Below are 16454 nucleotides of genomic sequence, written 5' to 3'. Positions count from 1 at the left end.
AAGTGTTTTGAAACAAACTGCAGCAATAAGGGCAAACTAGTGCACAGTTATGTTTACGTGAGTGTTATTTTGTATGCATTTGTACAGTTCGATAAGTGTGAGAATACATTGATAGCATTTAACTCTAGTAACAGGCATTTTACCAGTAAGCATGAAAAAGTAGGGAAAAGAACTAGTATGTAAGCACTGACTGGTACTGTAAGTATATGTGTATATAGGCAATCGTGCCTCAAGAGTTCGCAGTTCGTCCTGTAATTGGAAGGTTGCCGGTTTGAGCCCCAGCTCCGATAGTCTCGGTCGTTGTGTCCTTGGGCAAGACACTTCACCCGTTGCCTACTGGTGGTGGTCAGAGGGCCCGTGGAGCCAGTGTCCGGCAGCCGGCAGCCTCGCCTCTGTCAGTGCGCCCCAGGGCAGCTGTGGCTACAATGTAGCTTGCCATCACCAGTGTGTGAATGGGTGAATGACTGAATGTAAAGTGCTATACAAATACAGGCCATTTACCGTGTGTGTGTTTATGTTCGAGTATGAATAAATGAGTCAGTTTTAAAACAGTTGCAATTTAAACGTAGAAAAGTGGCACTATATTAATAGTTATAAAGAATTTCAAACAACAATTATTTAATGCTCAAAGCAGGTTTATTTAATATCCAGTATGTTTCCAATTAGTTCCGAATCACCTTGAATTCAATTCAATTCAATTTTATTGATATAGCAGCAAATCATACACCAGTCACTTCAAGGCTGTATGTATTATTGTAAGGTAGACCTACAATAATACATACAGAGAACCCAACAATCATATGACCCCCTATGAGCAAGCACTTTGGCGACAGTGGGAAGGAAAAACTCCCTTTTTACAGGAAGAAACCTCCAGCAGAACCAGGCTCAGGGAGGGGCGGCCATCTGCTGCGACCGGTTGGGGTGAGAGAAGGAAGACATTTGTTGTAGGTCTGATTGAAGGACTGATGTGATGGTAAGTTGTCTGCTGCTCTGCTTTGAATATTGAGAGATTAGTTGATGGATTTCAAGCCAAATTGTGCCCAAGTTTAAGACCATATTCATTGATTGTTTTTGTTGATGTTATTGTTTTGGGCTTTTTTTCCACAAGAATTTCTAGCTCCCTAGAATTTTGGCCACCCAAACAATCGGACGATTGCTGAGAAAGCACAAGGTTTTCTCCCCCTGTGCTATTCATATCGGTGCCTGGGGTTCTCCTTGAGAGGTCAGGGTCGAAAAAGGGATGCTTCAGAACCTCCGAGGGTGTTATGCGCTGATTTGCATCCAAGGCCAACATTTCATTGATTAGCCTTACAAATAATGGTTGGCCATTTTCAGGTCCTCGCCTAACCTTCAGTAGTCGTTCGAGGTGATCGAGACACTTAAGTTTTATATATCGAGTTTCTTTGGATTGATAACCTGTCTCGTATTGAAATTGTTCTGGGTCTTAAATGTCCAGCGCTGTTCGTTGAAGTTATCCTCGATGAAATACCAAAAAGTGTACAAGCCAGACTCTAGAAGATGATCTGGTAGCTGACCCTGAGTTTCAATTATGAACTTCAGAACATCATAATAGTCTTCCCCAGGATAAAGAGGCAGGCCTGTAGCAAGCTCCACAGCTACCAGCCCCAGAGACCACATGTCAATTGCTTCATGATATGGAAGGCCAAGCATAACCTCAGGTGCACAATAACCAACCGTCCCCACACGGTAACCAGGAATCAGTGCAGAAGCAGGAAATGCGAGGCCAAAGTCTATAAGTTTGACTTTGATAGGGGACTCATGGCGGTTCACAACCATGATGTTTCCAGGTTTGAGGTCAGCATGCACTATTCCCACAGAACCCAGGTGGAACAGAGCATTTGCGAGCTGATGCAAAATTGGCCTGAGTTCTCTTATTGGGAGACCTTGGTTATTCCGGTCCCTTATGTAGTCCCACAGGCTTTGGTCCAGGAGTTCAAAATTTAAGCAAATGCGCTCTCCATCGAGGAAATAGCCGTTCCATTCGACTATGTTGCACCTGTCTGGATCCAAGCGTCGTAGCTGCTCAAGGGCGAAAATTTCCAGTTTTGCCTGTAGCAGAATTCCAGGGTCGCTCTTGTTGACTTTAATAGCCACAGTTTGGTTGTTTTTTGTATCGCGACATCTGGTTACCAAACCAAAGCCTCCTTCTCCAAGGAAAGCCTCCACCACGTGGTGATCTCCCAAAATGGTCCCTTCTGTTATTTCAAGATCATCTTCAGAGGAAGATGGGTTGGCTGAGGTGTTGACCTGTCCTTTTTGAGGAAATTCAACTGAGTTTTGGAAACTGCAGTTGAATTTTTGTGCTCCATGACTTTTCCAGCTTGAAGGCTGCTGAGAGAGCACAAGGTTTCTCCCCCTGTGCTATTTATGTCAGTGCAGGGGCTTTCCCTGAGACGCCAGGGTCGAAAAAGGGATGCTTCAGAACCTCCGAGGGTGTTATGCGCTGATTTGCATCCAAGGCCAACATCTGTTTGATTAGCCTTACAAATAATGGTTGGCCATTTTCAGGCCCTCGCCTAACCTTCAGTAGTTGTTCGAGGTCATCGAGACGCTTAAGTTTTATATATCGAGTTTCTTGGATTGATAATCTGTCTCGTATTGAAATTGTTCTTGGGTCTTAAATGTCCAGCGCTGTTCGTTGTAGTTATCCTCGATGAAATAGCAATCAGTATACAAGCCAGACTCTAGGAGATGATCTGGTAGCTGACCCTGGGTTTCAATTATGAATTTCAAAACATCATAATCGTCTTCCCCAGGATAGAGAGGCACCCCTGTAGCAAGCTCCACAGCTACCAGTCCCAGAGACCACATGTCAATTGCTTCATGATATGGAATGCCAAGCGTAACCTCAGGTGCACAATAACCAACCGTCCCCACACGGTCACCAGGAATCAGTGCAGAAGCAGGACATGCGAGGCCAAAGTCTATAAGTTTGACTTTGACGGGAGACTCATGGCGGTTCACAACCATGATGTTTCCAGGTTTGAGGTCAGCATGCACTATTCCCACAGAACCCAGGTGGAACAGAGCATTTGCGATCTGATGCAAAATTGGCCTGAGTTCTCTTATTGGGAGACCCTGGTTATTCCGGTCCCTTATGTAGTCCCACAGGCTTTGGTCCAGGAGTTCAAAATTTAAGCAAATGCGCTCTCCATCGAGGAAATAGCCGTTCCATTCGACAATGTTGCACCTGTCTGGATCCAAGCGTCGTAGCTGCTCCAGGATGAAAATTTCCAGTTTTGCCTGTTGCAGAATTTCAGGGTCGCTCTTGTTGACTTTAATAGCCACAGTTTGGTTGTTTTTTGTATCGCGACATCTGGTTACCAATCCAAAGCCTCCTTCTCCAAGGAAAGCCTCCACCACGTGGTGATCTCCCAAAATGGTCCCTTCTGTTATTTCAAGATCATCTTCAGAGGAAGATGGGTTGGCTGAGGTGTTGAGGTGTCCTTTTTGAGGAAATTCAACTGAATTTTGGAAACTGCAGTTGAATTTTTGCGATCCATGACTGTTCCAGCTTGAAGGCTGCTGAGAGAGCACAAGGTTTTCTCCCCCTGTGCTATTTATGTCAAGGCAGGGGGCTCTCTTTGAGAGGCCAGTGTCGAAAAAGGGATGCTTCAGAACCTCCGAAGGTGTTATGCGCTGATTTGCATCCAAGGCCAACATCTGTTTGATTAGCCTTACAAATAATGGTTGGCCATTTTCAGGTCCTCGCCTAACCTCCAGTAGTTGTTCGAGGTCATCTAGACACTTAAGTTTTATCGATCGAGTTTCTTTGGATTGATAATCTGTCTCGTCTTGAAATTGTTCTTGGGTCTTAAATGTCCAGCGCCGTTCGTTGTACTTATCCTCGATGAAATAGCAATCAGTATACAAGCCAGACTCTAGAAGATGATCTGGTAGCTGACCCTGAGTTTCAATTATGAATTTCAAAACATCATAATCGTCTTCCCCAGGATAGAGAGGCAGCCCTGTAGCAAGCTCCACAGCTACCAGCCCCAGAGACCACATGTCAATTGCTTCATCATATGATGTGCCAAGCATAATCTCAGGTGCACAATAACCAATTGTCCCCACAGCACCACCAGCAATCACTGCAGAAGTGTTACATGCGATGCCAAAGTCTATAAGTTTGACTTTGATGGGAGACTCATGGCGGTTCACAACCATTATGTTGACAGGTTTGAGGTCAGCATGCACTATTCCCACAGAACCCAGGTGGAACAGAGCATTTGCGAGCTGATGCAAAATTGGCCTGAGTTCTCTTATTGGGAGACCCTGGTTACTCCGGTCCCCTATGTAGTCCCACAGGCTTTGGTCCAGGAGTTCAAAATTTAAGCAAATGCGCTCTCCATCGAGGAAATAGCCGTTCCATTCGACAATGTTGCACCTGTCTGGATCCAAGCGTTGCAGTTGCTCCAGGATGAAAATTTCCTGTTTTGCCTGTTGCAGAATTTCAGGGTCGCTCTTGTTGACTTTAATAGCCACAGTTTGGTTGTTTTTTGTATCGCGACATCTGGTTACGACACCAAAGCTTCCTTCTCCAAGGAAAGCCTCCACCACGTGGTGATCTCCCAAAATGGTCCCTTCCGTTATTTCAAGCTCATCTGAGCTGAAGGATGGGTTGGCTGACATGGTGTAATGTGTCTGTTTGCGCTGTGAATTGGTGAGAAAGAAAACTGAACTTGTTTTGGTTTCTCCCGTAAAATGCTCTCAAAACTTCTCCAGGGTTTTAGTTGCTGCAGGTCAATGTCCGTTAAGCATAAAGTATAATAGGTGAGCGCTCCTATTTAAGGGTTTTGGGATCAAAGCAAAGTTACCGCGTCAGGAAGGATCAAAGCAAAGTTACCACGTCACAAGGGATCGAAGCGATTCTAACATGTGCGCATGCGCACACACGTGTTTGTTTGTGTAATATTGTTCACACTAAATTTGACCCTAATCAATTTAATATCAGTCAATCAAAGAAAATGTTAGTTTTGGAAAGTTTTAAAATGACGAAACTGACTGTTAAAACATTTTTTGTTCGTGTATTTGTATTTATTTTTTCGGGGTTTTTTTTTTGCATACCATGTCAAGCTTTTCTGTATATAGTCATGTCGTAGATTTCGGAGCAAACAAGAAATTGATTGAAATGTTCTATTTTATTTTAACAATCATCAGCTTCATATCCAGGTTTGGTACGGGTGCTTGAAATCCTTGAAAAATCTTGGATTTTAATATTGTAGTGCGTGGATTTCGGATTTGGTGTTTAAAACTTCTTGAAACTGTAACCGTATTTCATTCACCACAAATAACTATCTGATTGAATAGTTTTCTTATCAGATAGAGAAATAAAATGAGTCGCAAAGTCTAAAAGCAACATTTCTCTGCCTGGGCTGCCTCGTACCTCTGCACGTCAGTCTGTTTCAATGTGTGACCCCCCACCCGAGCAGTCGGGACTCGGGGGTGAGTGCACTAACGTGCCCGGAGGTTGCCGTTTTAATGAGTGTTTGCTGGAAAACGAAAAATACAAGAAGGAGTCTTCAAGAAGGATTTGTACGTTTTCACAACGGGGGAATTTGCGTAAGTCCTAGTAAATAATTTTCTCGAGTGTGTACGTTACACACGTTATTTCTTAAAATTGGTATTATTATTTTGCTAGCTAGCAAACTCGCGGGATAAATGATTGAAATGCACTCAGTGCGATACAATACGGTGCCGCTATTATAACAGTTAGTTATTGCGGGGTAACTTGTAGGATATGCTGTGAATTTAACTAAGATTACACAGCAGTAGCAGTAATACGAGTTACTTCCCTCAAGTGAAAGCTTTAAACGTTAGCCCGATGCTTAACTAGCGAACTTAAGGCTTTCTGATTGAAGGCTAAAAGCGGCGTTGTCACCAAGTAAATAGGATATTGATTATATTTTTGTGTATTGCTGCAGCTTCTTCAAGTATTAACCTGGTGTCTTTGGGAACACCTTAGGGGGAAATAACGGTAATATGACTGAACCATATGGGAACAAAGAAAAGCCACTTTTTTGTGCTACCGAAGTTTCCTCGCTTTCATTCAAAATCTGTTTATCATTAAACAACTTAAACATAATGGCTTCAAGCTCACATTGAGGCCTGTGGGGCACGATCAGCCCCTGAGACAGTAGTAGACAAATGACTATTTCATACTTTAAGGCTGCCTGTTTATTTAAGGGAGATGAACAGTACATTATAACTGTACATAATAATATCACAGATGGTAGATTAAATAAATAGAAAGACGCTTGTGCATTTTTAAAGTCTAAAGTGTTGAATTGAACTGAGTACGTCATCTGTTCAAAGCCTCTCCCAGTCAGTGCTGTTCTCTATGCCTGTCTTACTGTACATGATGTTATTAGCACAAACACTTTAAAGGTGATAATTTAGGACTACAACAATAACACAGACTGCAATGTAGTTAAGCATCTTACAGTTAGTTTTGAATGAATGAACTTAAAAAAACAACATAAGCAACGATCTGTCTCCTCCTATTTTTTGTGTCACATAAGAAAGAAGCATCAATATTTGATGTGAAGACTTATTAATTTGGCCTTTCACATGGTCTTACTGAGGTGATGCGAAGTGAAATATGCATCCTTTTTATGGTAATGTGCTGGAAAAGTTTGAAAATGGACATTGAACGTGCTTACAAAGTGCTTGAATTTGACCCTGAAAGGTGTATGAACCCAGAAAATGTCACACTTGGAGTGAAAACCTCTCATAGCAAGTTAATCATATTAAATTGATTGGATGCTTTCAGCACAAAATTTAGCCACACAGTCAGGACAGCATCTGATTTACCTTCATCGGTAAACATGTTTATGCAGTACATAGTAACAGTGTGGCTGAGTCCTCTGGTTCAAATCAGTTCCAGTACATTTGGAGATGTAAGTCTTAACCTTTCACATGCATCAGGAAGGAAAATACAACCAACATTTAAATGTCTTAATTAGATTTATTTGAAGTGTCTTAATGAGCTGCTGAATGTGAAAGTTAGAAACTGTTGATTTTACTGGCCAACAGTTACTCAGTGTTAGCTCATTACTCTTTACTCTGAGTTGTTGGAAGAAATCGTGTCTGTTGTTGGTTAATCTGATTCCTGAGCGCTTGTTTGTGCTCAGCCAAAGACGTTCTTTTGTTTTGTTTTGTTTTGTTTTTTTAAATGATGAAGCAGCTCTGCTCTCCATGGTATTTATTTGTTGGAGGGAATGTGTTTTGATCATCCTCATGCTCATTTCCAACATGATATTCTTATTCTTGGACTCTACTAGAGTAGCTTTGCACGATTCACAGTTTAAAAAAATGCTTCTTTATCTTACACCAAGCTCCTCTTTTTCTCCTCTGCCTGAAAAACCAGGGGTTTGGCCTTTTTGCCTTTAAGCTAACTTTACTCTTATTGGTTGATATTAAAAAGACTTGCTATTAATGATCAAGGCTTTTTTAATATCATGGATTGGGTGTTCTTTTTATTCATGCTTTTTTCTGGGGTCTATGATGGATATTTTGGAATTACAATTGCATAAATTAAGATCTGATTAAAAATATTAGTCTCACACGTTGCATTAATTTAATTCAAAAGTGAGTCACATGGGTGTTGAGTAGAAATACAGCAGAATAGTGAAATTAATCTTGTATTTATCGTCTAATCTTGATCACATGTTCAGCGCTCATAAAAAATATATTTGGAAAACATTATTGTTTAGTTTATTTATTACAGAGGAAAAAAACATGACACTCTTCCTCACCACTTCCATTCAACCATGTCCCTCAGGACTGATTTTAAGCTGCGTACAGAAGGATTCAATCAGTCTGCAGAACGCACACATGCATCTGCTTCAGTGGCAATGAATGAAAACATCTGGCTGTGTTATTATGCATACTGAAATAGGAAAATAAAATGAGATGAATGAGTTCAGCGCTCTGAGCTGGATGTCTTTTTGAAATACAACTCTCCTGCCTCTGGTCTTCATGTGAAATGTCTTTACTTGCTCAAATTTAATCTCGTAAAAGTCGATCATAAAACTTATGAAAGTGTGTCTAACTTTCTGGGATCTAACTCGTTTTAGATATTTGTTTCTATGTGCTGCGTGTGTTATTTGTTATTCAGATGTGAAGTTTAAAAAAGGTTTAGCTGAGTCTTCATTTAATAAATGTTATTTCTGGGGTTTTGTTTTGCTTGCTAATCGTCGATACTGTGACGGTGTGTCAGTGTACAGATCCTCCAGGGAAAATGTTTTTGTTTTTCACATTTTGACTGTTGTGATTCATTATTTCCACCTTTCAATCTTTCACGTTTCATTATCCAACACGCATTATTCTCTCCCACTGCGCTCCTACTTTTTAATTCTTTGAAAAAAACATTTAATCTGCACAGTACTGCCAAAGTGCAGCGATACATTGTGAAGTGCACAGAAAGAGTCTGGATTTCCATTTCTCATACAGTACCGAGCAAAGTCTTGAACCACCCCCTTATTTTTTCATGTTTTGCCAGGTCAGTCTGTGTTAACAGTGTTATTAACTGCATTCTTTAACTAAAGAAGTGAGAACAAATGATGTGGGGTTTTGTTTTTTTGCAATAGGCTGCAAGTAAATGTGTAAAGATACAATTTGAAATTGGTTCTTTGTTAAGTTTTCTGGTCCTTTCCGTGACTTAGGTGTCTGTTTATGTTTGAATGTTTCAGAGATTAGTGTGAAGTGTCTTAACAGACAAAAACTGGTCAAATACGAGCTCTGGATTAAAAATCAGAGACACTTTAAAAAGCCTGGAGAGCTATTCCTTAATACCACTTTAAAGATTATAGGGAAGTCCGGATCCCTGGAAGCAAATAAAGAAATGAGGGATGGCTCAAGACTTTTGCACAGTGCTGTACATGTCATGTTCCCTGTTTTATAGCTCAGCTCAAACTGACGCGTTCTCACTAACTGCTTCTCATTTTCTCCACAGTAAACTTTGACCACTTCCAGATACTGCGGGCCATCGGGAAAGGGAGCTTTGGAAAGGTAATGTGGCCTCCATTTTTCATGCAACTTGTATATTCTTTGCCCTTAATTACCCACCACAGTCGTCATCTCTAATCAGTGCAAGCTAAGCTAAATGTGCTGGGATTACACTTTAGTTCTCCTATGCTGCTTAACAGAGCCGTCCTTTTTTTTTTTTTAATTTAAGCTGCATTTATATCTGTTATTGTGTAATTATTTCTATAAAGTCAGTTAGAGGAGAGCCAGTTTATATTTCATCTCACTCAGTCTACGTGGGAATTTTGACCCCACGTCTCAATGTAATTACAGAGCAGCACAATTCTGCGGCTCTATTTGTCATCGCGCTCAACGGTTGGGCTGAATAAAGGCAGGAGGAGAACTTAGCGTGTGTGTGTGTGTGTGCGTGCGCGTGCTTCATTTTGTGAAACCAAATTACCCACAGTTCTTTTCAACCTTGTCACAGGTGCCAATATCACCGTTGATGGCCATTGTTGATAAAACGGTCAGTTTGGATTAACTTGTGGGCCATTTTCTTTCACCTTCTGCCAAAGAATTCCTTTGTGTACCCATTGAACGTCTGGATGAGACTTCAGACAGTACTTAATTCAGGACTGTGTTTGTGTTTGTGTGTGTGTGTGAGATACACAATTGGGGCTCCAGAGATTGGAATAGTTTATCTTCATTTTAAATCCCAAATATCACTGCCCTGTGCACATTATTGGCTTTAAAATTCAAACTTGAAGAGTTTGTAAGTAAACTGGCTGAGATGAGACACAGACGATGCACCGGGTCCTCGTCTGAGTGCTGGCTTTCAGCTGTGCTGTATCTCTTCTCCAGCCGTGCACGCACAGACACTGTGCTACACTTACACAGTGAGACAGATGCTCACAGAGACATCCAGATACATTTTGTCCTTGCTGGAGGTCATCTTGTGTGTGTTTTTTGGCCCACTGTGGCCTCAAACCGAGCTCCTGCTGTTTTGTGAACAATTTAACAGCACCAGTCTTTAGCTTCCTGTTGAACACACAGTGGGGGAGGTGTAGGAGGTAATAAATCAGGTTTGGTTATCCTAATTTATAGTTGTCTTTATTTTAAGGATAAAAATAAAATTCACAAGAGAAAGGTGTTGGTGTGTGTGGTTGGGAAGAGAAGGGAGAAGCTAGAATGAAACACAGAGGGAGGTGTTTGCCTCTCGCTGTAGCGCTGTGAAACATGAGCTGTATATTGCAGCTTGTGTAGGTGCTCCAAGAAAATGGGTTCATCGGCATGCAGCACTGTAGATGTGCACGTATGCACTCGCGAAAGAGAGAGGATGCATGTGTTGCTGAGCTTGTTCTTGCACAGCGGGCAGATGTGAGGTAGGTTGGGGCTACCTCATAACTCCCTGCTGTGAGGCTGCCAGAGGGGAAAAAGAGGAAACTGCCTCCTTCTCCTGAAACGCTCATTTTCCTCTGCTCACTTTTCATCTTTACAATCTCAGCACTTGGGTGTGTATCTTCTTGCAGCAGGCCTCTCAGTCTCACTCTTGTTTTATAAGAGCTCCTCTTTGTGTTATCTAGCTTGAAAGCTTGTGCAGACATCACTTTGACTCTTACAACAGAAAACATACTCTGCCCCTGACTAAGCACCGCAAGGACCCATATCGCACTCTGAGACTTAAAGTGCCCTAATTGACAGCTGACAGATGTGTGGTGAAACCTTTACCTTCAGTCATCAGTTAACAAAAAAATCAAATACACAGGGAGGCATGCCTGCTGGCAGCCAAAGATCCTGCATCAAAATTCTCCGAGCGTAGCCGCTGCTACAACTGCAGTCTGAAAATGTAAACTGATGCTGGTGTAATGACAGGGTGGGTTTGGGTGTTACAGTTTGTACCTGATAATTTATGCCTGAGTACATGAGTACAAATAAAAGTTTTGTTCTGCCGAGATGATCCCACACAGTTCTTGTGTAATTTGGCATCCCTCAGCCTTTTCTCCCTGTTCCCTTTCTTGACAGCCACCCTTCACTGACACCATGAGATGAGGCTTTGGTGAACACTAGATGGATCAACTGAAGGACCAGGTGCATCTTTCAGGTCCTGTGTCAGGTGTTTGCTGAATTTTTTTTTTGACATGACTTTCAGGTACTGTTCCTCCACTGTAGATAGATTTTTCCGCCTGTCCCCTTTTTTTCTGTCTCCTACTTTTCCAGTCTAAAAAAATCGGAGGAAATTGTGTGTTTTTGTGACAGGTTGCTAGTACAGGGCTCTAGACTAACTTTTTGCCATGGTTGCACTGGTGCGCCTAACTTTTTTTTGTTAGGAGCACCCAAATTTTTCAACCGCACCGCTTAACACCGCAGTTTTACATGTGCACTTTTTTGGGGGGGAAAATGCTGTCCATACAGACATTATTGATTTGTAAATGATCAATTAACAATCTCGTCAACACAAAGTTCTTTATTTGGAGCACATTTCTACCAGAAAGATAAGTTACTGAAAAACTATGCGTTGGCACTCTTTGGCAATATTGTAGAAAATGTTAAACTTAATCATCATCTCGGCTCCTCTGACGACCTGTTTGCTGCTGCCTGCTGCTGAAAAGCAGTGGGGAGAGGGGACACTTGGGCAGTGCATTTCTTGCGGGATATAATGTGTTTTCTGGATACACTGCTGCTTTTTCAGCGTTCAGAGGTTGATGGCTCCGTGTCAGAGCTGGCTATGAATTTCAGACGGATCAGGCCTTAACTTAACAAAAAATTTATCAATAGTTCTTTTCATCTTTTCTTATTACCCACAGCTACATCCACTTCTGTCGGGCCTAGGCTGCTCACTAGGGCTGGGTATCATCACTATTTTCTATAATCCATTCGATTCTGATTCATTCAATTCGATTCAATTTTGCCTCAGACAGTCACAAATATTATAATTCTGATCATTTATCAGTACTGATACATGTGAGACTTCATCAGAGGTGTAACTGAGAGTAACTGAGTAACTGAGAATAAAACGCAGAACATGAAGGAGATTTTCCTGGCCTGGCTTTTTATAGCAGATAACCTTAAAGATATTCTGCAATTTTGCATAATTTAAAGAAAGTTTACATTTCTTCAGTATATTCTACAGTTGGAGGATCTCTATGTAAATATTAGGGGTGCAACAATACTCGTATCGATATTGAACCGTTCGATACAGTGCTTTCGGTTCGGTATGCATATGTATCGAACAATACAAAATTTTTTATTTATTTTATCAACTTTTCTTCTGACGATGCTGTCTGTGTTGAGCGCTCACTGGATCTGCGTTCGACTACTCCGCCTAGGCTGCACTGTCGAGTGCAGATCCACTGAGCGCAGCGTAAGCTAGCAAGACAGAAGCTAAGCTTGTTGCAACATGGCAACTGCCTCATCGCTACCCGAAACTGAACCTCCCCCACCCTCATTCAGATCTGGCGTTTGGATCTATCTTGGTTTTCATGTGAAGCATGACCCTGATGGTAAGCACTAGTGGGAACACAACGAATATGACTGCACATTTACGCCGACATCATCCTAGTGCAAAGACAAGTGGAAGCAGACAAAAACAACAAGCATGCATGCTACAAACTTTACCCGAGTCATTTAGACAGCTGTTAGCACATGATTCTCCTTATGGGGACCTGATATGTTTAATATGCTGCTGAGAATATACCCCAGAAGAAGGGTATAGTATAGCTTTCATTTTGGAAAGAGCCATTTCTCTGTAATAAACTCTCTTTTCCAAAGATGAGTGCTTCAGCAACATTGTGGCACCACCAGAGTTTCAGCAACATTAAATTTAAAAACTGTACTTTTGTATTAAAATATATATTTATAATTTTAATAAATGACAAATTAAAAAGGCATAAACATTTTTTTTGTATCGAAAAAAATATCGAACCGTGACACCAAAGTATCGAACCGAACCGAACCGAACCGAACCGTGAATTTTGTGTATCGTTGCACCCCTAGTAAATATCCGATAGATGCTAGGTCCCCTAACTTTCAGTAGCTGTTGAAAGGATAAAGTTGTGGTATATCAGTGGTTAGAAATACCATTATTACTTTAGGATTAGTTTAACACAAAGTCAGGGCTGACCCGGGACCATGGCTGTGAGTCACAGTGCGCAGCATAAAGGTACTTTCACATCGGACGCAGCATGTGCTGCTGATGCTAACTGCTAACTAAAAGCCAAGGATCCAGAATTTGTTGCGCTGGCTGCTGAGCTCTGTGGGTTTTTGCAGCAGCTCTACCTGTACTAGATGCACCTGCTCCTTGTCGTTTCTATCTCTGACTTTATGTCCTCTACAAGAGTTTCTGGGTTTTTTTTGTGGTTCTTCAAATATTCAATAAAAACATGTATGCTCATTCATAACGAAGAGAGCTTTGTAACTATCCCCACTAGTGAAGACTGTCATTTCCACAATACTGCCCCCCCCCAGGTCCGCAGCGCTGTTGAAAAGGCTCTGGAGGTCCCTGTATTAAGCACGTAAACCTGTGACACAAAAATCACCAAACTGAGACCACCACAGACTGTTTTCCTTCGTGTTGATGAAGGAAAACACTGGGCTGGCATGTAAAAAGGCATTTATTCCCTTCAAGGACCTGAAGCTCCATAAAGCACCCCTCCAATAGCCCAACCCACCTGTTCTCTGATTGGATAGTTATCAATCAGATGAAAGGAAGAAAAACAGGGTCAGATATGGATTTTAGCCCTATGTTTCAGCCTTCTTGTTTTTGTGATATATAACAAGATAGCAGATGGCAAACTGCAAGTTATATCGTGTTGATGAATATGTATGAGGTATTTCCACTCTTAATGGAGCACTCAGCTACACCTCTAACAGCTTCAGTAAACCTATAGTGGAGATAAGCCTTCAGGCCCTCTTTGTGCATCTTTGGTCTCCATTACCTTCTTTGATGCATGTAATCCTCATTATGTGGTCCTTACATTTCCTCGCCTCCATACACGAACAGCTTCAAACGTCTTTCTGTCTGTTTTATATAACCCAACACGCATATCTTTGGACTGTGAGAGGAAATCAGAGTACCCAGAGGCACGGGGAAAACATCCAAACTCAATGCAGAAAGGCCTCAGGATTGGAACCAAGGACCTTCTTATACTAACACACAAACTGTCCTGAATGACAATAAAGTGGCTATTCTATTCAAATCGGTTCTATTCTTGCTGTCAGTGCTAACCACTGCATTACTGTGCAGCCCAGTATCTGATCTCAGTACCGATAATCTTCATTATTTACTTTTGTCTTTTTTCATCAGATTTTTTAAAGGTTTAAACAGAAGAAACTTGATGTGACACACATATCAGTCAACACAGCCAGTTGTGACCCATACCAATATTCGACCAATGTTTTGGTTTATTCCAATAAAAGGGAGGGAAAAAAATGAGTGAAACCAACTGGTTGACTGGTCACATACATCCTTTATCCACTGTCACTGTAGCAACGGTGCCAAAAGTTCACTGACTCGAGCTACTCAGGTGTGCAGAACATGCCCTTAAACGATGATCTGAACAACCACTCTGAATTACTTTTACTCTTACACTTTAATGCAGCGTGTTAGATTTTATGATGGAAACTGAAAGCATTAAGTGTCTTATAAAGCGTCTGCTTTATCACCCTTATTGATGATAGTTTACAAAATGAACATCATGACCTCCAAATAGCGACTGAGACCATAAACTCATCAAGAGAGCATTTACTGTGGTCTGAGAACGAGAGAGCAGAGGTCTGTCTTGACATAGAGCTCGTTTTGCAACAGGACTTGGCCCAAGTTTAAGGTAATACCGCACTGACTTCACTTTTCAGCTCAACTAAATCCGGTGCTTTTCACTCCAGAGACTGAATCTTTTCTTCGTTTTTTTTAAACCTGTGAATTCTCCAATGGCCTGTGGAATCATTATCCAGTGACCTCCTGAATTAACATCCTCCACCCGTTCGGCAGCTGGGTAAAAAGGCTGAGGTTAGAGCTGGACAGATCATCTCAGTGGAATATATAATTAGTCTCATGATCTGCAGTAGATGGGTCGTACTAGCAGACAGGTCACATTGAGTCCCAGTGGAATTTTTTCCAGCAAATTTAGGTAGGCAGCGTTGTTTAAATAGAAACCTGAATCATGGTTTCGTTCACATTTGAACGCTTGAGACTCTGTAATATACAACAGCTGCTGCACTGGCCTTTTCTTCTACGACAATATTAATTACAGCAGCCTTGAATAATCTCTTCTCTTTCACTTGGCTCAGTGCAATGTGCACTCTGCTGAAAAAATTAATGAATTTTTGTTGCTTTTTCTCTGGATTACTTCTGGTTTTAAATCAGAGTTTACATGTAGCTGCTCCCTTCAGAAGCCCCACTGTTAATCTGTAGTTGCTGCTCGTATCGCCTCATTAAGGATCCTCAAGTTTCTAGAACATATGGGTGAATAACTGAGCTGCCTTTATTTAGACTGTTGGATGTTTTCATGTGCTGTTCAGTCGTAGGTACATGTCTCTTTGCTTGCCAGGCGCCCCTGGCTGACCCTACAGAGATCAACTCCAGGAAGCAGCCCGCCAAGTGGGTGTGTCTGTGAGTGTGGCTGAATACTGGGTTTCAGGTAGGCCTGGTGGGCGTGTCCTGTCTAGAGGATGGCCACACCTGAAGCAGATGATCACACACACCTGCAGGTAATGAAGCGTCGTTGGGGAGCTTCTTAAGACTGTGGCTGAGCGCTCCTCAGCGTGGGATCGTTGTGTGAGACTCCACGTTAGTGTCGATAATTGTCAAGTCCAGTGAGTGCATGCCTGCGGTAGTCGAGTGTCCTGACAAGTTGCAGCATTTTTACAAACCAATTCTGGTTCATCCGTTTCATTCAACGATCCGCTTTCGGCTTTCTCATTCTCCGTCGCCACCATGCTTTTTCCGCCATGTGCGTATGAAAACAAAGGCACTGTGCATGCGTGTTTTACCCATATTCTATTGCAATATTTCATTTTCTTATCGTTGCCCAACATTATACCGGTATTACCGTGAACGGTATGATATGACTCAGCCCTACTCCTTGCCTTTAGATTCCCCCTGCATCTAATAGCTTCTAACAGCACATAGAGAAATATACAGCGAAATGGCCTGAATTAATGCTTATTGTGTGAGTCTGTGCGCTCGTCTGGCCACCTCTAAAAAGCGCTCTGTTTGGCTTTATCCCGATTCAGGGTCTGCAGCCTTAAAGGCCGCATTTTAAGCCCGATTACATCACAGCGATGCAATGAAGGCTGTCCCAACTCAAAGGCTGCTCAAAATGCGGCCCTCAAATGCGTCCTTCATTTCCCTGAATTTTAAGGATATGGCGATGTAGACTTCGTGGCCCAACATATCCCAGAATGCATAGCGCAGCCCGGCCAATTCAGTTTGCAATGATGGCAGCAAGTACAGACGTGGCAGAAACAGC

The 16454-nt window shown here is 41.9% G+C and overlaps 2 protein-coding genes across 6 annotated transcripts in view; one reads left to right on the top strand and one right to left on the bottom strand.

Moving 5' to 3' along the window:
• Window positions 1-16454, bottom strand: part of nfkbiz (nuclear factor of kappa light polypeptide gene enhancer in B-cells inhibitor, zeta) — a 692084-nt gene that overhangs the window by 40586 nt on the left and 635044 nt on the right. The window lies entirely within an intron of this gene.
• Window positions 5313-16454, top strand: part of LOC109200954 (angiogenin-1-like) — a 132545-nt gene continuing 121403 nt past the window's right edge. For 2 of the 3 annotated variants that reach the window (XM_025902704.1, XM_025902703.1), the window contains exons 1-2: window positions 5313-5583; window positions 8978-9033. In XM_025902704.1, coding sequence (XP_025758489.1) covers window positions 5430-5583; window positions 8978-9033 — 210 coding nt within the window. In that variant the 5' untranslated portion in view covers window positions 5313-5429. Of the gene's footprint in view, window positions 5584-8977; window positions 9034-13265; window positions 15936-16454 lie in introns of those variants that run through there. The other variant, XM_019356535.2, reaches the window with a different exon arrangement.

The sequence above is a fragment of the Oreochromis niloticus genome, linkage group LG23, assembly GCF_001858045.2.
Source record: "Oreochromis niloticus isolate F11D_XX linkage group LG23, O_niloticus_UMD_NMBU, whole genome shotgun sequence".
NCBI classification, from domain to species: Eukaryota; Metazoa; Chordata; class Actinopteri; order Cichliformes; family Cichlidae; genus Oreochromis; species Oreochromis niloticus.
Note: the sequence above shows the minus strand (reverse complement) of the source record. Positions and strands in the feature narration are given on the sequence as shown.